At 49.6% G+C, this 20,757-nt stretch overlaps 6 protein-coding genes across 6 annotated transcripts; 3 read left to right on the top strand and 3 right to left on the bottom strand.

Moving 5' to 3' along the window:
• Window positions 1-1,628: 1,628 nt before the first annotated feature.
• On the bottom strand, window positions 1,629-2,162 carry SCP_1400900 (hypothetical protein; the record flags this gene model as incomplete). The annotated part of the gene is made up of 1 exon (XM_027763797.1): window positions 1,629-2,162. The coding sequence occupies one exon, from the start codon at window positions 2,160-2,162 to the stop codon at window positions 1,629-1,631; it is 534 nt and encodes a 177-aa protein (XP_027619598.1).
• A 243-nt stretch (window positions 2,163-2,405) lies between these two features.
• Window positions 2,406-5,867, bottom strand: SCP_1400890 (hypothetical protein; the record flags this gene model as incomplete). Its single annotated transcript, XM_027763796.1, has 10 exons — window positions 2,406-2,909; window positions 2,964-3,665; window positions 3,759-3,941; window positions 4,027-4,207; window positions 4,264-4,454; window positions 4,507-4,643; window positions 4,704-4,940; window positions 4,996-5,106; window positions 5,166-5,706; window positions 5,769-5,867. The coding sequence occupies 10 exons, from the start codon at window positions 5,865-5,867 to the stop codon at window positions 2,406-2,408; spliced, it is 2,886 nt and encodes a 961-aa protein (XP_027619597.1).
• Window positions 5,868-6,081: 214 nt separating this feature from the next.
• On the bottom strand, window positions 6,082-6,797 carry SCP_1400880 (hypothetical protein; the record flags this gene model as incomplete). The annotated part of the gene is made up of 2 exons (XM_027763795.1): window positions 6,082-6,255; window positions 6,318-6,797. The coding sequence occupies 2 exons, from the start codon at window positions 6,795-6,797 to the stop codon at window positions 6,082-6,084; spliced, it is 654 nt and encodes a 217-aa protein (XP_027619596.1).
• A 1,341-nt stretch (window positions 6,798-8,138) lies between these two features.
• Window positions 8,139-10,137, top strand: SCP_1400870 (hypothetical protein; the record flags this gene model as incomplete). The annotated part of the gene is made up of 5 exons (XM_027763794.1): window positions 8,139-8,157; window positions 8,219-8,589; window positions 8,642-9,119; window positions 9,172-9,567; window positions 9,623-10,137. 5 exons carry the CDS (start codon window positions 8,139-8,141, stop codon window positions 10,135-10,137), a joined length of 1,779 nt encoding a protein of 592 aa, XP_027619595.1.
• A 360-nt stretch (window positions 10,138-10,497) lies between these two features.
• Window positions 10,498-11,880, top strand: SCP_1400860 (hypothetical protein; the record flags this gene model as incomplete). The annotated part of the gene is made up of 3 exons (XM_027763793.1): window positions 10,498-10,583; window positions 11,296-11,402; window positions 11,660-11,880. 3 exons carry the CDS (start codon window positions 10,498-10,500, stop codon window positions 11,878-11,880), a joined length of 414 nt encoding a protein of 137 aa, XP_027619594.1.
• A 1,030-nt stretch (window positions 11,881-12,910) lies between these two features.
• On the top strand, window positions 12,911-13,378 carry SCP_1400850 (hypothetical protein; the record flags this gene model as incomplete). Its single annotated transcript, XM_027763792.1, has 1 exon — window positions 12,911-13,378. The coding sequence occupies one exon, from the start codon at window positions 12,911-12,913 to the stop codon at window positions 13,376-13,378; it is 468 nt and encodes a 155-aa protein (XP_027619593.1).
• Window positions 13,379-20,757: the final 7,379 nt, after the last annotated feature.

Below are 20,757 nucleotides of genomic sequence, written 5' to 3'. Positions count from 1 at the left end.
TTTCGAGGGATACGCAGTCGGCGATGGTCGGAAGGGGTCTGTAACCACGATGTCCCCGGTTGGCAATTGAAAACGTGCTTCCATTAGCATCGCCTATCGATATATACACATTTGCCCCTGATGTGCCATGCGGTCTCTAGAGGTCTTGACTCTGTCATGAGGTTGGAGCGTGAGACGCCCCGGGACTTAACGGGCTGTGATGGACTTATCTGGGGTGAACATGTGGTTTCTAAACGCGAACTCCTGACCTCGAACTGATCACCATGTGCAGTTCTGCAGTCTCACTCATTTAGAACGATCTCGTCCGACCACCGGCGGTGCTATCACAAATGAGATATGCGATGTAAACATGCGGCTTTCCTGGCATCAGGCCGAAATTGACGTGTGAGAATCTGTAGTTCTGGACGACGTGGCAACCCAAATCATAGATTCAACGTGGATCGATATCCCGTCCACAGCCTCCGTTTCTCCACGGAGCATAGCCGGTGGCTTCCACCATCACCCCTGACATGTTTCTGGGGTCGCACCGCCTAGTTGCAGTCTAGCCACCTGGAGGATGACAACCGGAACTTGTGAATCCACTGATCGGATCCTGGAGGCTTGTTCTTTCCTCGTGTTCTTTTTTCGCATTCTTTCCTCGCGTTCTTTCCTCGCGGATGGCAATGCCGTGGAATTTCCATTCAACTAGGATTTGATATTGGCTGGTTTTTATGGAAAATTTAGACCCGACGAAAGCATCGTGGCAGTTCTTAGAACTGGGGCAGTGTGTCATGAGCGCTCAGGAATTCGATATCTCCGGAAAAGGGGTGACACTTCACGCTTCTAAAAATGGGGCACTGTAAGATCGAGTGTCCTGGAGTTTGTTTTCGCCGGATGAGTCATGACAACTCAGCGTTGAAGCACTAGATTTGATATCGCCGGAAGGACTTTGAGGGTTCTAGAAACAGGGCAGTGTGGAGCTGGGTGTCAGGAAACGAGACGACAATTTAGCTCATAGTGTCGTCAGATGGCGTCTTACTAAGTGTCGATTGAGACATGAGCATGTGTGTGACCTCTTCAGCTTGCCAGGACAGCGTAATTTTGAGCATGTCAGCGGAGAGAGCCCAGATCAGATGGAGGGGCTGGGCAAGAGGCAGTGTGTACTTGGCGGACGGATGAATGATCCATGACACGTAGCACCGCGTTGCAGTGACTTGATGCTTAGCAACCATCGTGACTTGGAGGCCCGTGTCTCTGGGGAGTCCTCATGTGTGTGTGTGTGGGGCTACTCCGCCATTCCAAGGGGGGACAAATTTTGGTCTGACTTTGGTCCAAGGACCAAAACGACCAATCCACCAATCCAACCCTAACCTCGTGCCACATCCACCAAATCAGTCCGTGAGGTCACGTGATGCCTCCGGGCAAGGAGGTGGAAGTGCCGCCTACTCGCGGTACTCGAATTTCGAGGCAGCCGTAGCTCGCGTTCATACAGAGAATGCATGGCATCAATTAGGCAGAATATTAGTATACATGCAAGGCCATAAGATAGGGAAAAACACTGCAAATGAAAGATCACCTCCCGGAACCTTCCCAGCTGCGAGTTTGACATGTTCTCGCGGTTTCAACTGTCTGAATCCCGCGCCAATAATTCAGAGGACAGCGATGGCTGTACCCTCTCCAGCATCAGCAGCCACTTCACTGTTCCCATTGCCGCTAGCCTCGCCAGCCCCAGCACCGCCAGCTGCTGGCGCGCCATGCAGGAAGTCGATCCGCAGGTACTTGCTGCCGTCACGCTCAATGATGAGTCCCGCATACATGGATGCGGATGCCATGGTGAGTGAGCTGAAGAGTTCGAAGAGCACCGCACCGTCATTGGAGACGATGGTGCACTTCGATAGAAGCACCGCGAATGCGTTGTATTCCATCGCGCGGTCCCCGCCGGTGCTGCCCTTCACCACCATGCAGTCGTAGAGCTCGCGAATCGCGGCGAGAAATTCGCCCGGATGGAAAGTGGTACCATTCGAAAAGATGCCGTGTGGCTGAGGCCAGTCAGGGGGGTGCTCCTGCATGGTTTCCGTCATGCCGCCCAGGACCTTGTCCACGGTCTTTGCCTTCTGCATCACGCCGTCCGAGCAGTAGCCTTTCTTGTGATTGTTGCCCGCACCCTCGGGACCAGGCCACATGATGGCCTTGCACCATGAGCATGTGTGTGTCTTGTGCTACAGTGAGTGTGAGTGTGGGCTGCATCAGCGCGGCATCCACAAAATCTGTTAGTGACTCACCGGAGTTTTGCTGCTTCCCTTGTCAACCTTCACAAGGCCTGGAACTGCACTGCAGTGCTCTCTCCAGAATGTCTCACCATTTGACTTTGCTGTAGGGGTCCCGACTGGTAAGCTGAGGCCGCGTGAAGTAGTTACAAACAACACTCAACATGTATAGTTTTCCGACACAATCCGAGTGATTATCTTCGGCTCGATCTCACCGAGTTTCTCCATGAGGGTGCGTGGGGTTGTCCGCACCATCAGCTGCAGCTGGCCTCTCTCGCGATGGAAGTCTTCAAGTCGGACATTGTATTCACTGGCGGCAAGCACCCATTTGCGAGGTGTCATGGAGAATGAGGCCCATTTCTTCTCAGCCCGTAGCTTCATGAACAGATGGAACTCATCATTGCTGTTGATGGACAGGGACTGAATGGGAACTCTGGTTGACACGGAGAAGAGACGTTGTGAGGCTGTGAGTCCAGTAATGTTCACGAAGGGGAGAGTGCATGCTGGGGAGGGAACTGGTGCTTTTGCAGCAGCCGCAGGACGAGTGGTATTGAAGAAGCTGATGAGAGTGGACCCTATCCCGGGTCGCAGAGGGTTCCCTATGTCAGCTGCAACAATGGTGGGTGGTTGACTTGGATGTCCTCCGAGGAGTGCAGCGCGGGGCTGTCAAATGTCAGGAAAAGCGCCAGCATCATTAATAAATGCAGGACGACTCACCTCGTCATCACAAACTGCAACCTTCGATTTTTTCTTGCCCTGCACAGCGCCTGCATGAGTCTCAGCTGACATGCTAGTGTGATCTCTGGTGCTGTCCATGTCTGCTTTGCACTTCAATGGGACTGTTGAATCAACTTCGCATGATGGGCGCCCTGCGCTGAGCCGTGCACAGGGAGTGGAACTCGGTGCACCCATACCATCCATCACTACTGGCATGACATTGCCATTATCACCCTCCTTCACTGCTGAAGCCTTGGCTGGTGCCATGACAGGTGAGTGTTTTGCTTTGGTGGTAGCTTCGGCAATGTTCTCTGTGACCATAGACTCGCAGTTTGATGTCAAAGGAGAGGGTAGTGTAGCATCTGCTGATCGCAGAGTTTTGCCGCTGCACGGCAGATTGAGCATACGTGGTGCTTGACTGGATTCTCGTGAAGGTGCAGGGAGCAGCAGGAGCGCAGGATCAATCTGCAGCTCATGGAGCATGGTGTCAAATTTCGCAGTGCCTTGGAGGGACGAGAGGTCAGTTAGGTCCTCGCGAGGCTCTTCTTTGATCTCGATGAGGTTTTGGTAGTTTTGGACACACTTCGCACTGACAAGGCCAAACTTCTCACCGCTTGCCACTAATTTGAGTTCTGGCAATCTACGGAGGCGACCCGCTTTGCTGCACGCATCGTCCGGCTGCTCCAGCAGGGTGTTCCACAGCTTTGCGATGGCATCAACCAAGCATATGTGGTGCGAGCCTTATGTCGAGGTGAGAAAATCTGATGATTGTTCGGAAGCGAAGGCAATGCGAACATTGCGGCGCAGGATGTAGTCATGGCGCAAGGCGGTTAAAACTTCGATGCTGCTCACGAATGAACGTTGCAGTCCATTCCATCCTTTGTGAGTACCTTCAATACGACTCCCATCGGATAGCACATCTTGACGCACACGCGCCAAGCAGCCTTTCTTCACATGTCCCAGCTGATCTTCGTGCACCTGTACCAGTCCATGTGAGCATCTCTACAGGTGATATGTCATCTCTCAACACCGAATTTACCTTCACAGCTGCGGCTGTTCACACCTCGCCCTTATCCAGCCATTTTTCATATGCTTCCACTAGTCTCCTCTCCTGTTCTCGCTGACCCCAATAAACAGCCATATCGTGCTTGTCAGCCCGGGTCTTGAGGATCGCATTGACAAGGTCGCTAGCTACGGCCATATACAGTGCATTTCTTGTGCCATTGATGATGCAGATCAAATATCTGATGGGAGATTTTTGTTAGAAGGGTACCGTGATACTGTAAGTATGATACAGTACCTCTTGATGAAATGCCAAACATCTAAGACAACCTGAGTATCCAGAAAGGGGCGCTGGATGAACTTGCTGACATGGCAGCAATTATCAACGACGGCCATTGATGGATCCGGCTCGCCAAGCAATTTGAGACGGCCCTTCAAGCCAACGAGTGTCTCCTCAATCTCAAGTCCCTGCTGTGTATGACAGAAGCGCTACGTCACGTCAGCATGAGATTGACCGCAAGCAGATTCTGTCAGTACATACCCAACTGATGATCTCGTTGTCCTCATTTATCACACTCAAAATCCCTCCTTTCAGCATCTTCGCCTTGTGTTTCTTGCCGTCGGTCACAGTTGCCTTACTGGCTGTCCGGAACGTGTTGTCGAGTGAGATGCAGGTAGCTAATGATGATTAGTAATCAGGCTTATTTACTTGACCTGGGAATGATATGGTCGGCCCACCGCTCAATGTGCAAAGGTAATCATTTGATTCAGCTTGTCGTGTCTTCTCGTTGAACTTATTGAATACGTCTGTGACCAGATCATCTGTGATCGATTGGTCACTGTAACTGGCACCTCCAGGCTTTGAGAATATTGCCAGTGGTTTAGGGTCGACAAGGCTCTGCCTATTGTTGATTCGAGCTTGGAAACTACGAAGGTAAGCCATTTTCTGCTTGTTGTACTCAAGCAGATGAAGCTCTGAAATGTACCATTGTCAGATGCTATGTCAGTCATTCCGATCAGAAGAACTTACGCTTGACATTCTCTGCGAGTCCAGCAGCCGTTGTCGATGGACGCAGCTCAATGATGAGGTCGAACAGGTCACGTGTGACCGTGCATCGCCTTAAGCAGAATGGTATGCCGACTGAACATCAGTTGCATTAACAAAAAATGCATCAATGATTCTATGCCGTGCACTCTTACCAGGTATGTCCCAATGTTCTCGTCTCTCCCAGAATAGGTCACCCGTTGTCGAGAAACAATATTTACCCTGTTCGTTTCCTGCACCATGTGCACCATGGTGCTTCGCACAGGACTGACATCGGAGCTGAAATCCCAGGGCTGTCTCCTCACGGAAAAGGCCATGCACTTCACGATGTCCTGTTGGCGTCCAGCCGTTCCATTGAATATCCTCGGAGTCGCACTGGGGACACTTGGCAAGTTCGGAAAAGTAAAATGGATGGATAACAGTGAGTGGCTTGAGATATGCACTGCCGGGAACAATGGCTGGTGTTGCGTCACGTATAAACAGGTCACTGTAGGATGGTGGAGTGAAATGAGGGCCATAGAGTGGAATCTCGTGCCGAAGGCTGAGATTCGTTGCAGTCTTCGAGTTGCCGTGTACTTTTGTTAACTTGTAGATGGTGTTCACATACTGAACGATGTGTGCTTCCCACTCTAGCTGTTCAGCATACTGTGATTGTGTCGGTCTCGACTTGCGCCACTGCATCCATCGGTCCTCAACCTGAGTGTTCAAAGTCGGTAAGCATGGTGACCTGTGTGCAACAGCTGTACAAGATTATGAACCTCTTTTATCCAGTCCTTCTCAAAGCTCTTCTTGCGCTCTGAGGAAGGGATCGAATTTTTGAGCTGCACAATCACTATGTGCAGGATGAAGGCAGACATGGTGAGCATGCAGCAGAAGAGCGATCACGTCAGGGATAGTTGGATTAATCCGAATTGTGCCAATATATAAAATAAAACATTGGTTCGACAGTATCATATATAACGTACAGTATAGAGTGGATACAGGCTCGGTTAATTCTGAGGATCGATTCAGCGCGGAACATCGACTTCTCATGTTTCAGCCTCAAATAATCAGAATTCTCTGCCAGCCACCTCAAATCTCCCTAACGCCAAGAAGATGGGCGAACAAGTACCTGATGCCTTCATACATGACACACTCGAGGTGGAAAAGGACATGAACAGGCTGCCCAAAGGGCACTTCTTCCTCAGAAGCAGGAACACGACGGTTTCCTGCACTATCATACAACGGGAATGTGTCCTCGACTGTCTGCATTGTCAAGCCAACATCAACCGAAAATGACAGGAGTAATCGGGGGCAGCGTCACTTACCTGTCCAGCCAACGGGCGCCAGCTGACTTGAATCTTCACCGAGTCTGTTTCCGGGTCTGCACGTATGGTATGGATGGTCTCGATAGGTGCAGGAGCTGCCACTACAATCATATCCAGACCTCGCGCCACATTCCGCCAGTGTATGAGTGAAACCATGTCAGCGCACCGTGGTTCAATCCAGCAGGAGTATGCAGTCTTGCTTTCCTCATCCTCTGGGAACAGCCACTCATCTCCGAACTTTGTCAGATAGCAGTCCTTGGCTGCAATCTGCCCAATGACCTCAAATAAGGCCAGAGAACACTTGATGTTGCCAGCTCCAGGAACAGTGCTCTGTGGAAGGTTGAGATGCATAAAGCAGGAGTCATGGTTCTCTTCAGTCGATTGGAAGAAGAGGCTGGAATATGAGTGACTCTCAGGGCACTCCAGGGAGAATATGGCTTCTTGATAAATGCAGTCGAGGTCAGACGGCATGTCGGGCATGACAGAGATCATGATCAAGTTGGTGGTTTGAGTCTAAGGCAGCGAGCAGTGCACTTGGCAGGAAATGATCGCAAGATAGGGGCAGTCTCGTTCTTGATGTCGCTCAGTGCGGAGCGCGAGCACTAATGCTTAAATGCATAATTGAGTTTCCTGACATACCTCTGATCCGTGGGGCAAACACGCTACAAACACAATCCTACAAAGAAGCACTTGCGAGATCTCATCAATCGAAGCTAGAACCCTTATTAGGAAATGTGGTTCAAATGTAAGTACTGAATATCAACGGGTTTTATGCAGTGCTGTGAGCAATTAACTGAGTGTGCGAACGCATAGTCGGGGAAGAGAGGTTGTTGATCTAAGGTTGTGTGCTTCGACGACGGAGCAGCAAGCGCTGCTCCTGCCAGGCACGGGTCAAATTCCTTGGTACTTTTTCGGCCGCTGTCCCGGACCTCCCTTGGCGCTTTCCGGCCCGCCTTCGGCGGGGAAAACCCTTGGAATGACTAATTTGCCGTGTGTGGACTATAAAAGGGGGTCTTCGCACCACGCTTTCCGCCCTACAACTCAAGAGGGGGGCGAGATTTGAACTCTCGACACCGTCCTCGCAAAAATTCGAGGACCCCGTAAACTGGGGTAGGGGGGGCCACCTTCCGCATTAAGACGTGCCGATCTCCGGCACAGGCACAATGATTCCCATATTCTGCGACTGCAAACATACGTTCATCGACAATGACATTAGCAGTAGTTACTTCCGAGTAGTATATAATACATATCCATAAGATTGCTTGTGTTTCCTCGCTGCACCCATTCGCACGTTGCCATCCGGTTGATACTGTCATTTCGTCGACGGGGAAGGACACTTTGACAGGAATTTTCTCTGTAGGTATACCGAGTCGCTCCTCCTCCTCGTGCGAAATTGTCATAGAGGATGGAGAGCACGCAAAGCGACACAGCACAAGAACGCGAGCGGCAAAGTCTGCGTTAAACAAATCGCGTTTAGTCACGTGCATCTGACGTATGCACATAGTTTCTTCTGAAGCACACACTGCGCGGAAATGTCCGGTTTGAGTGCACAGAAATGACTGTGTACATTACAGAACATAGATTTAAATTTAGAGTCAATTAACGTGAAGAACTTGAGGAGAGAGGTGGAAAATGGTGAGCACTGGGAGGAAAACGCGCGGGTGGCTGAAATTGGACCCCGTACACCAGTTTCCTATCCCCCTTGCAAACAGCTGGGTATCCCCGATTCAAATCTCGCCCCCCTCTTGCTACAACTCTCTCAACTCTCTCTGATCTCTCAACGCTCTCAACTATTCCAAGTCGCTCAAAATCTCTGTTATCATGTCTGCAAACCCGTCAAGCGAGTACTTTTTCGTTTTATTGGGTTTCTTCTATACTGACCCGCTCGTATGCCCTTCAAGACGACAATTGGCAGGACTATGTTCGTACCGATGAGTTCGACCAGCACTGTATTACTGTGCATAACCGTCGTTCGTCCAGCTGTGGATCCAGCGACTCTTCTGCGCGCCGCAAGATCTTCGAGGAGGATGACGCCTCCAGCGCCACTTCTGTCGAGTCCGCACACGACGTGCCGAAGCTCGAGAAATACTACTACTACTTCGATATCCGCAGCGACGGTTGCCTTGGCCCTCCGCTCATCTACAGAACGTCGAAGGATCAATTTACGCCTCCCACCGGTCCCGAAAACGACCCTCGCCCCATGAGGCTTCTCCAAGTCGACGACCACGCCAAACTGGGCAAGGACGATCTGTGGCCCGCAGTTCGTGACAAGGTTCGTGATCTTCTAGAAGCGTAGAATTCTGTGGACTGACATTCTTTCCAAGGTCGGCGTCTTCCTCCATGAGCGACAGATCTCTTTCACCTCCATCGATCTCGTCCGCTTTGGATGGGACGGGCCTATTGCGGATGGCGCCGTAACCAAGGTGCTCAGTGCCGTCACTATTTGGGTCGGCGTCCAGAAGAACACCACAACCAGCGACATGGCGTACGAGTCCTCCCAAGACATCCTCAGTCTCCTCAAGGAGCACGACATCGACGACGTCGACGTCGCTTTCCGCGAGTCTGAGACTCAATTCCTCGCTGGTCCCCGGCTGTTGGCTCCGGTCGACGATGAAAGCAACCTCAAGAACGTCATCCACTCGCTCACCACTGCTCTCGGCCTGCCCATCGCTGGCGAGAAGACTCCGGAGTCGCAGGGGACAATGGGCTTTTACTTCCGCCGAGGCAATGAGCTTTACGGCGTAACGGCACGTCACGTGCTGTTTGATTTGGATCATGCTAACAAAGAGTTCAACTATCCGCGTACGTCCGTTTCCTCGAGAAAATGGGCGCAATGTTGACTACTCCTACCTAGCCTTGCCTAAGACGAATGTGATCCTGATGGGTTCCAGGGCGTTCGTCGACTTCGTGGAATCCATCGAGGCGGAGATCGGTAGTCTTACCAACCACGTCACTCACCAGAAGAGGCTGATTGATCTGTACACCGGTAAGCCGCAAATGGCAGCTAAACTAGCGGCCGCCGAAGCCGAGGTGGAGACGGCAAACGCCAAGATCCACGCCCTCAAGGACTTCCTCGTCATGGTGCAGAGGGACTGGTCGGACCCGGAGAAACGGGTGATTGGTCACGTTGTATGGGCGCCGCCGATCACTGGCAACACTCCTCCCTACGGCTACACGAAAGATGTGTGCGTGATCAAGCTCGAAAAGGTCAAGTTCTGGGACAACTTCGTCGGAAACGTCATTGACTTGGGTGCGTACTGAGCCCGTCTGATTGGAGATGCCTTATCTAACTGCTCTCATTCCAGCTTATAAGATCGACGTCGGCGATTTTATGAGCATGATGTACGGCCGAGTCGACAAGGACAACGAGATCGACTTCGAATACCCCTTGGACCGACACCTCTTCAAGCTCCAGGGCATTCTCACCGCCGAGGAGATCAAGAAGCCCACCACCAAGGACTTCGACGGCATTTCCGTTCGATTCGTCATCAAGAACGGCTACAAGACGGCCACCACGATTGGTCGTATGAGTCGCTTCGAGTCCAAGACTCGCCTGTACGGCATCACCGGTATCTTCGAATCCCTCGAGGCTACTGTCTTGCCATACGGCAAGAACCAGTACTTTACCGCGTTCTCTAGGGGCGGGGACTCTGGATCCATCGTCGGCGATCCCAAGCGCAAGTTCGTTTCCCTCCTCACCGGTGGCACTGGTCCTTCGGACTCGGTCGACATCACCTACACCACCCCGATGCACTGGCTATGGGACGAGCTCATCCTGGTCAAGTTCCCTGGCGCCAACCTCTACTTCGATGAGAACTAGGTTCGTCTCTTCCTCTTGTTTCCTGTCCTCGTGTTTGTAGCTGATAGCGCTCATGTCAAGGCGTTCGCGGGAGACGTTCTCGCATCGTGTTCCCTCCCCTTCCCCCCTTACGACTGCCTCCCATCTTTCTCATACACCCCACACTCCTTTTCTTCTGCGACTCGTTCTCGTCTTTTGAGGTTTTGTAATCCATCAGTTGGGCTAGTGGCGCAGACAGATGTTTTGAGCGTCGAGTGGTAGTTCAGGTTCGTGTTTATCGTCCGCCTCGTCTTCACGCTCGTAACTAACGACTTTCTGCAGCCTTGATTTCGGCGAGCCGTCGTCTCGCATTCTGTTCCTGCAACGTCTTCCCCTTCCACTATGCCCTCGTCTCTCTTCTCCGTCTGTGGCCCCTGCGGTCTTTTTCTTGACTCCCCGTTCTGTGCTCGCTGGTCGTCGGTACAAACGTGTGTTTTCGACGGTTGGAATCGCTGTTCAAGTTCATGTTCTCTCTCTCTCTCTCTCATCTTTCATGCTAGTAACTGACGACCTCGACGTCTAGCGCTTCGCCCAGCCCACATGCTTTGTTTGCCGTCTCGGCCTCGTCTTCATTCTCTCCCCCGCTCGTAATTTATTGGTTGGTTGTTGTTGGTGTCGGACGGATGCTTGGACCGGATGAACTCGCTTGCCTTCGTGCGTTTCTCCCCCCATTCCCCATCCTTTTGTCGTACTTATACCCAACGACGTTGACGTCTAGGCCTTGGATTTGCGTGCCCTTGTCGTTCAGGTGTCTTGCTCTTCTTCCGTTCCCCGTTCCGTCCAGCTGATAGCTTTCGTTCGATGATTCAGGCCTTGGACTCGCGGGGTCGTCCTATTGATCGCTATTGCTTCTCCTCGTCGGACTCTCTCAACCCATCGTGTACTATCTACTCGCTCGTGACTTCTATATGTTTTCCCCCTCTTGTATCCCAACTCGCTTACCTCCCCAGTTGTATACATCTCCCTCCCACCACTCAGTTACTCTTTGTTTGCCAAATGGACAGTGTGTTTAATGCTTAAATCGCGCGTGATAAGTAAGCTGGATTTCGACGTGTCGATTACGGTTGAGTCAAGCGGTTGAGTCTCCAACGCTGCGCAGCACTTCAGTCTCTTTAGTCGACGTCCCCTGACACTCCACAGATCGATGTTCTCTAATGACTTCGTTTTAGAACTTCGATCGTACTTGGCCTCCGTCGAGGTTCCAAAGGCAGGCATCAAGTTTACGGTGTTTTCCTCTCAACTCTCTCGTGAGTGCTTCGTCATGTACGAGCAACAGCCAACAAGTAGAGAGAGATGTTAATTTTTCAGCAACTGTACGAGCACCTGATACGTGATGACGACTCTCCCCACGTTTCTGTGCACGTTACTGGAGATTGAAATTCACAGGACGCATCTAGTACGCATAACGACGCGTTAGAAACGATAGTGTCTCTCTGTAACGTCTGCTTCGCGTGCGTCTCTCATTCTTGTCTCCTTTCCGATACCGTTGCTGACTACCCATCAGGGATACATCCCGACGCACAGAATATTCGAGATTGTGCGTATCCCGCCATCATCAATCTGTTCTCTGCAGTTTTGCGCATACGGTTCGTGCTCTCGTTTTCTGCGATCGCTGACACGAAAATAGATGTCTGTGGAGCTAAGCGCTCGCAATTCAAAGGGCGCTACATTGAGGGGCTGAAGAGTGCGTTTGCTTTTAAATTCGTCTTACAATTGCCCGTCTAGCCGCCTGGGGTTGGACGTCTTCGGCTGAGTCAGAAACCGTCTTTATATAAATAGGAGTTGAAGGATAGTCTCCTGGGTGGCGAACAAAAGATGAGTAAACCCATCAATTCAGCCTCAAAATTCGAAGCCCAAGTGACCACATATTTGCCATCTGATGGCCTTTTTTCTGGCTCTGGTCAAGATGTGATCGCGATGTCGGGGAGGCCGCCAGTGTGGTGCTGTGGACGGTTCAAGAAGATGACTGTCGTCGTTGTGGGTGGTGAAACGATTGCGACACGGGAACTGGAGTGAGGAACTTGTCGCATTTGTTCTTATATCCTCAGTACTGATGGAGCGGCGACGGTTTTACACCTGCCTAGCAATTCATGTATGATCATCAAGTAGAAGAATAGAACAAATGGGTAGGCTGCAGCCAGGATACGAGGTTTATTCTGTTCATTTGCGTTCTCGGACGAAAGGAGTGAGTTGTATTAGTTTTCTTTATATTGCGACATTCATCTAAGATATGATTGATTGTAGAAATAAATGACGTTTACTACACCGCCAATGAGCCTAGTCCTATACTGAGAGTTGCTAACCAGACTAAGCACATGATCGACAGCAAGTAGGGCTTATACGCTGCCCGTTAGAGCGCAAGAGTTCAAGCATACGCCTTCCCGTAACTAGTCGTCACTTCTACTATGTACCGAGAAGTATTCGCTAACGACGGAACCTCTAGTCACATTAGTGTGTTTGATCTCGACGACGTGGCCACCAAACCCCTCCTATAATCCAGCCATACTCGGAGGGAGACTAGTACGGCAGGTCGACTATGTCCAGTGTCAGATGGGCACCGGATATAGGCCTTAGACGAGTCTGAGAGCAGGACCAGTACACCGTGTACAGGTGCAGACTAGTCTGTGAACTGGACTACTTTGCTGTGCACAGAAGCAGACTAGTCCGTCGGGCGGACCAGTCGTAAATAGCAGATTAGTCTGTTGGACAGACCAGTTCGTTGGGACAGACCTGCACTCTACCTTCTCTAAAAACCATGCCATTCAGCGCCAATCATCAATCCGGCGAGGAACAGTCCTCGAAGCCACCAGTGCTCCAGTTTTATGGACCACCTGTACCACCAGCACCGCTCACCGCTGAGAAGGAGAAGTCTATCCAGGATGCGGAGAAGTTCCTGGAGGAGCAGAAACGAGTCGGGGGGTACATGGGCGAGCAGGGCCTCTGGAGTATTCTCCGCGCCAAATGTGCCGCTGTACGCACCAAAGAGGACCAGCAAGAAGCCTCCCGGTTGGCGATGATTCATTTCACTTTCTACCCTTTTCGCCGAACCCATCCTTTGTCGTGGGATCCCAATAGAGCGGAAGATACTCAGTCAGGAGGACTACCCACAGAGCAAGGGGACGAGCCAAAAATGTCCCACAGCGAGGACAACCATGCTTGCGAACCGCTTGTAATGGTGTGGATAGATGGAGATCAGGCTCGAGAGCCATCTGAAACTCGCTAGCGTGGCCCATGAGGCCCTTACTCGGTTTGCTGTGAGTGGCCGCTGCGAAAACTCGTCGACCATGTCTAATTCGCTTACTTAGAAGATGAAACGAAACTTTGCTGCTGCACCAGGCGAGGTTGCATGATGGCAAAACACCGCATCTTTCTACGTAGGGAATAGCGCTTGGGGTTTAAAGCTGTCTTTGTACTCGCTTGAAGCTATCAAACTCTGGAAAAGAGGACAACATCTGTACCACCTATTAGTTTAATTACCAATAGAGCCCCTGAAACCGATAGATGCTTTTAGACTCTGCGTGCATCTTGCTATACCATCCCCCCATGACTGTAGGCTTGAAGCCCCTTCAACCGCGGCGGGAGCGGTCCAACTTCTGAATATTATGTCCTTGTTTACCATCTAAAGTGGTCTCCGTTGGTGCCGCAGGAGTCTACATAATAGATTTTAATTCCCTGGGAGCAAAAATGGGACTTGTCGGCACGTTTGTGCTCATTTAATATACCCTGCGCAGCTAGAATCTTGATGTCGAAGCGCTAGGCGCATGGTCCAAGCTCCGTATGATAGTGATACTTGATGAAAACGAGTGCCCAGAGCGCGGTATTTAGACCCCTCTAAATACTCAGTAAACTGTCAGGTGGATGGAAGTGTTAGCTACAAGGTCTTTGGACTGCTCTCAGCATTTTCGGCACTTAATGTTATGGAAAACCCAACCAGCCAGCCAGCCAGCCGCACAGGGAGGAGACCAAGGCGGCCCTGCTGCTCCTATTCGGATAATCATTAATCCTTCCGCTCAACAGGAGTGTTAGGGCATCTACGAATAATATATACCGTTGCTATTCTCCTGCTGATGCGAGCTCATAGATCAAGATCCATATGGCGAAAGCAGTTGATTACCAAGTTAAAGAAGAAACTAACTAGGTGCCCGCCAGCGCGCAGAAGAAAAACATCGCGCGTTCTCAGCCGTAAAATCCACAAGCCACCTCCGGTATGCACTGCCACCCTTCTATTCTCACTCCACAACACCTGCATTCGGCACCAGAAGCTGAAATAGCATTGCTTTTGCCTACAGGTGATTTTATGTTATATATTCCTCCTGATGCCACGCAATAGAGAGAGATTTAACGCAACAACCTTCCATCGCGCATGGAGATGGATTAAAAGTGAGAAAAGCGAGTCAACTGATGCTCATTATGTGAATCTCCGGTACCAACCAGCTAACAAGATGCTATAGAAGCGCAAGCCCAGAGAAACCGCCATCATTCCGCAGACAGGAGTTTAGGCGACCATCAGTCTCGTTACAGAAACGAAAACAACCGAACTCACTATAGAGCTTCGCCCTATGACTCCAGGCGTCATAGCTACGAAGAAAGAAGCCGTGACAATACGCTTGACGCTCATGGAGAAAGGCATAATGTTTCTATGAACAATCGTCGTCTTAGTAGAGACGATAGCCGGGAGTACAGTGCAGCAATTCCTATCAGGATAGGACGTGAGCAGAGTCGTGGGCGTACCAGGAGACCGAGGCGCAGCGGACTTGGCGAGAGCAACACTGAAGATTATTATACCAGCGGGAGAGATGATAGTAGGAAACGCAACCACAGGCGCCGACACCGGCGCCATAGACAGTGTCGTGGATAGTATGAAAGCGCACCTAGTCCTCCAGGATGGCCCCGGCGGCTCGCAGCGGCTGCGGCCGGGTTAATGTTCGGTGAAGGTTCGGCATCCTTCGGCTTTAAAGTTGAAGCCGAACGACCATCATTCTTGCATGTGCAGGCACATGTGACGCGAGGCAAACGGGAGGCATTAGCAAGGCAATACACATTCAAGTTCGCATAAGTGCAAAGGAATTGATCTCCAATACAGATGATACTAGATCTTACATATGTAGATACCACACCCTTGAAGTGTTATGGAGTGAGAATAGAAGGGTGGCGGTGCATACCGGAGGTGGCTTGTGGCTTGTGAGTTTTAGGGCTGAGAGCTCGCGATGTTTTTCTTCTGCGCGCTGGCGCGCACTTAGTTAGTTTCTTCTTTAACTTGGTAATCAACTGCTTTCGCCACATGAACCTTAATCTGTAAGCTCGCATCATGAAGGTCGTCTTATACCTCATCTATCTAAAACAGAGCAAAAACATTTACTGTTTCTGCCCCTCTACTCTTCCCTTTCAGTACAATATAGGCTGTCCACGAAACCCAAGCAACCCAAGCTGACCCGACCCGAGTGGACAGCCTAGTACAATATTAAGTCTTTCTATTTTTTAGACTAAGACGTCCCTCCGATCCTTATAACAATGAATTTTACTGCGTTGATACCCTAATATTTCCCCGAAGCTCTTGGAAAACACATTCAACGTAGCCAGACACATCCGACATTTGAGTCCACGGCTAGTCCTCCAGTTTGGGCGCTTTAACTGCAGGCATCAGCACTTAGTGTCATAAATAGCGGAATTATAAAAAAGGTTGTGGATAAAGCTGCAGATACGGCTTTCGAAGCTAATAAGTGCCCCTTGCCCTGATTCAACTGTTTTTCTCGTTAGCGTAAGCTAGCACAATGACTTGCATGTTTAGAAATTCGCACCAAATTTCAAAAATATTGGAAAGAAATACCGAAACCCCTAGCATACAGGACAAGAAAATAACAAATATGCCTCTCACGGACTCAGAAAGTAGCTGTTTCTAGTCCATCTAACTGAAAAATTCAAAGCGTAGACCAGCAACGTTTAATTTTGTTGATTTCAATGGACTTTGCGATTGAAATAGGATTTCTCCTAGGTACCCGCGCATTTTTTAGCGGCATGAAAAGCGTCGTTCACAGTACATCTGTGGACAAAAAATAAAGACTGCAAATTAATATTGTCGAAAAGAAAATGACAAGCCAGCCAGCCAGCCAGCCAGGGGGTTGGGGAGAGAAGGCTTTATAGGCTGTTCGGAACAACAAATACCCCATTTTTAGGGTACTGTCAGGGGCCACTGTCGTACTACGACCGTTCGGTCATAGTGGCTTGGCAGCGGATGTAAAACTTCGCAGCGGAGGCCCTCGAGTTCGAGGACCTCAGCGATTAGTCTCCATCAGAGAATGAACCGATTACTGAGAGCTTCATCGCCAATTACTTGTATTGAGAGTGCTAGACACCCCGTCTCTGTTTACCTAGGCTACGGCTGATGTACGACACCTGTGTCGTACGTTCGCTTCGCGTCAGCCCCTTACAGGTACATCTTATTGGGCACTGTATTCATGGCATCAAATGGACATTCGAATGTCTTTGGTGCATTCCGGTCGAGCTTAGCAAGACCCATGCCCTGGACTTAATTTTGTCTGCAAAGGATTATTCCATGGTGGCCGCTAGGGCTGCACGGCGTACAGGGATCGATCAGTCAGCCAACAGGCCACGGTAGGTCCACACCATATATCTCTGTAGCTTGAGGCCGCTGCTTTTAATGTGCGGAGAACTTTTACCCGGCCTGTCGGCAATACAAACATTTCGTGCCGCCCCTTGTATATGCGAAATTTTTTTCTCGAATATAGTAGCGGCTAGAATCCGCTGTCATAGATCCATTTAGCGGTATTAGACAACTAATTGTCATACTATACATACTTTGTATCAACAGTAAGGATTATTATAGAAGAAATGCAATATGCTAATCAGCGCCTCAGACCCCACATGCAATTCTCAGCCCAGTTCTATAGGTTTTTAGATAGCTGGCCATGGGCTCGGCTAAATAGGAACGTTATATTATGCTATGCACCAGAATCGCACCAGAAGCGCACCAGCAGAAACTCTAGAGGTGATAATTTACAAACGTTTCTTTCCCCCCTCGACAACTAACATTTACTGAGGCTTTTCAATAGTAGATTGAAAAACGAGCACTTAGGATTAGCGATTGCGTGGCTAAAACATCAGCTCAACATTCAAGAGAGGTCTAAGACAGTAAACGCCAGTCTTCCTAATCAAGTCAATTAACTCAAATGAAGGTGTCTCTCTCAAAAGAAGCCCTTAGGCACATAAAAGTAGATGGTACAGGCAAGCAGAGACTATTGTTAACTTTGATGTAAGGAAAATACACAATTATTGAGGTCCAAATATCTTCCGACTGCATGATGAGAGACAAGAGTAGAGTATCTAGAAAGTATTTTCTTTCTCGCCATAGTTTGATGCGACGACTATATTATTTTCAGTCACCAATTAGTACTAAAAACACATACGGACTGGAAATAGGTGTTTGGCGGGTTTCGGTTATTACGGAGCTTTGAGTTAGGGCCATTGTTAGCTGTGCGGTATCTAGCGCGAAACTCGAACAGAAACCTACATGGAATCATGATTGGTGTGTATTGGAAGTTGCCACGATAGACAGCTTTTCAGTGACTGGGGTGCGCATTGTTAGTGAGCAGGTTTTTGAAACTGAGAACCTCGTAGCACTAAAGATTCATGGTGATCTTACTAATTTCCGAGTATTCGTTAGTTTCACTGGTCCTTGCTGAGTATCGTCGGACGTAATCCTCGAGCGTGCCCGAAAACGCTTCTACCAGCAGCAGAAACCTTTGGTCAAATTCAATGCGTCTGTGTAGTTTCCAAGACCAGCAATTCTGGCATGCCTTGAATCTTGTCCCATCTTTCAAATTTTTATCGAGTGGTCGAACCATTATTCGTAGATCTGCGAGATAGTTTTCCATCTGCTTCATATGCGACAAGCCAAACTCCCACTCAGAAAGTAGGGCCATGAGGGACTGCAGTTGCTTAAGGGACTCTAGGTGGGTTCCTTGTTCTCTCATCAGCATCGCTGAGTGGAAATAGTCGACAGCTTTTGGAACTGGTTCCGGCAGCTCAGTAAGCCGCTTTTCCCAAAGGCTGCAGCCAGATTGGGTCTGGGACTGGTCCCAGCCCACAAGCCCCGCAAGGTGTTGAAGCGGATGGAAATGGAAGGCCATGGATGCGGTACTCGTTTTCGCAAGGGTAATGTTATCGAAAAATGCCAGCCAGACAGTCAGCCAGCTGGAGGGGTCTTCCTTTAAGTACCTATCTTAAATCCGAACTCGGCCAATTCCGCGCTCAACAACAATGGCCAGGTTGCGATACCTCCATAAAACATGGCGGTCAATGGCGTAACAACCTAGGGTAAAGAGACAGCGAAATTTAGCGCGAGACACCTACAAATTAGAGACCCATCCAGATGCCGCTACTCATGAGTCCATGTCTATCCAGGGCTTGGCATCCAAGACGTTGGAACAGAAGTATCCCATTGTCCTTCTGCATGTGGTAGTACATCGGGAGTGCTGCATGGTAAAGCACCCTGCATGGATAGTGTAGAGCAACATGGCTCTGTATTTCTGCACTGTACAGGTATAAGGAGCGGTATGATGCATTAAACGACCTAAGAATAACTGTCAAATTCCGATGCATTATGTCACGCCAAACTCAATTGCCATCGAGTGTCATTAGACAGAGGTTTAGCCAAAGGCTAGACAGCTGCGGGACTGTACCAACAATACACCTAGCTCGATCGGACAAAATCGCATTGCTAGAGTCACGGGCTTGACCAAGTCTTTTGTATCGAACAAGCCTTAGCTGCATATTGCACCATCTTCGGGTTGTAAGTCTGGAATAACTTTTCTGGACGGAAACGTATAAATATTGGAATAAATCATATTCTGTGATATTAAAATAACCGCTGCTCTTCAGTTCATGGCAGCATGAATCAACCTATCACCCCTGGTTCTGCACCTTTGAAATTTGATACAGGCACTGGTCTTTAATTTCACGTCAAGTAACGTTTATTTCATACATGCTCTAATGTGAACGAAAAAACACCTTGCACTATCCCAAGAAAGAAGCGAAGTCAAGAAAGAAACCTGGCCTCCCGCTTAAGATGAGTAAGGACATCGCTGCGATCCACATCAAGTTTAGAGAAGGGTGATTTCTACCAGAGATTAAAACTCATCGCAGTGGTAGAGTTAATCTGCAAAAATGAAGAAGCATTGCCAATATCGACTGTGAATTGTAGCGTACTAGAAATGCTTGTTGCCGTCGAACAAAGACTGTCATGTTGCGAACTGATCGTCGAGTGCATGGCTAAGACTAGGTTCTGACTGGCTACATCGAAACTGTGATGGGAAATGCCAGCAGGTGCAGTGAGCGCTATGGCTTGATCTTCTGGCACGACAGTTATAGCCGGCGTACTCGTTCTGTCTCCTTCGTCTCGTATTTGTTGCTTCAGGGCATCCCATCCGCAATGAAAATGAATGCGACGTTCGGTTTCTATTCTATTGCGATGCTTCTGTCGTATTTCTGCCAGGCGATCTGCTGTATCACCCTGTTTTGCCGTAGTGGAAGTGATTTGAGGTATTTTGTTGTTAGATCGTGATTTCATTCGGCCAGACCGTCTTCGTGAATGATGATCTTTCTTTGAATGCAAAGGCCTCGATACGACTGATCAATCGTGTAGTTTAGATTCCTGGACGTGTGATTTCAACGAAAGAAGAGGACTGCTGCTTCCTCTCGCATGACTAGACATGTATTGCAGACTTTGCTCATGCCTGTTGATCTGTAACGCAAAAGAAAGCGAAGGACGACTCGAGAGTGGTAGCGGAGGCAGCCACAGCCCGTGGTTTATGTCTGCCATCAGGTCGAAAAAGATAGACCCTGCCTTACGTGTCGCAGCTTAGATACGTAGATCATAATCATGAAGACAATCACAACGATGACAAAAATAACTGCAGTGAGCCCAACGAAAATCCCGCGATAGTTTTGCGTTAGGTAGTGCTCAGATGGCATTGTAAGATACGAGAGGCGGCGCTGCAGATTGATCGGTTGCAAATTTTTCACAAGTATAATGTTATTGAAATCCAACCAGCCAGCCAGCCAGCCAGTTTAAGTACCTGGTAGGTGCTCGGGAAGTACATTCTCTGCCGTGGTTAGGATCGACTATGCCGACTGCGCTTACATGTGCTGGGACGAGCCCTATGATTACCTAACCTTGTATTAGGGAACAAGATCTCAGCCTGCATCATGTGGCGCACATTTTTATGTTTAGCGTAAGTAGCAGCGCTGTGCCACGTACATCAATTATGGTGAAGGATTAGTCAAAGATTGCCCATTTTATTCAGCTTTGAACATAGGGTGGCCTTGTTAGATATAATTTGGTTGTCATCTTTACATTAAGATACCTAGAATCAACCACAGGCCAAGTGCGGCACCCGCTTGTAAATGTCATTCCCGTGTTCGGTGAGTCGAAGAGCATGCCCCCATCGGCGCGTAGCAGTCGACCCCCAACATTAGCTAGAGCTGTTTTGCGAGGAGACTGTTTGATCACGGCTCGATCAAACAATGGACGAGCTAGACAGTGTGCGCCTGCAGCAAGCCGTGTTACGGCTGCGGCAACACCAG

Source organism: Sparassis crispa, assembly GCF_003851025.1.
Source record: "Sparassis crispa DNA, contig_000013F, whole genome shotgun sequence".
In the NCBI taxonomy this organism is placed as follows: Eukaryota; Fungi; Basidiomycota; class Agaricomycetes; order Polyporales; family Sparassidaceae; genus Sparassis; species Sparassis crispa.
Note: the sequence above shows the minus strand (reverse complement) of the source record. Positions and strands in the feature narration are given on the sequence as shown.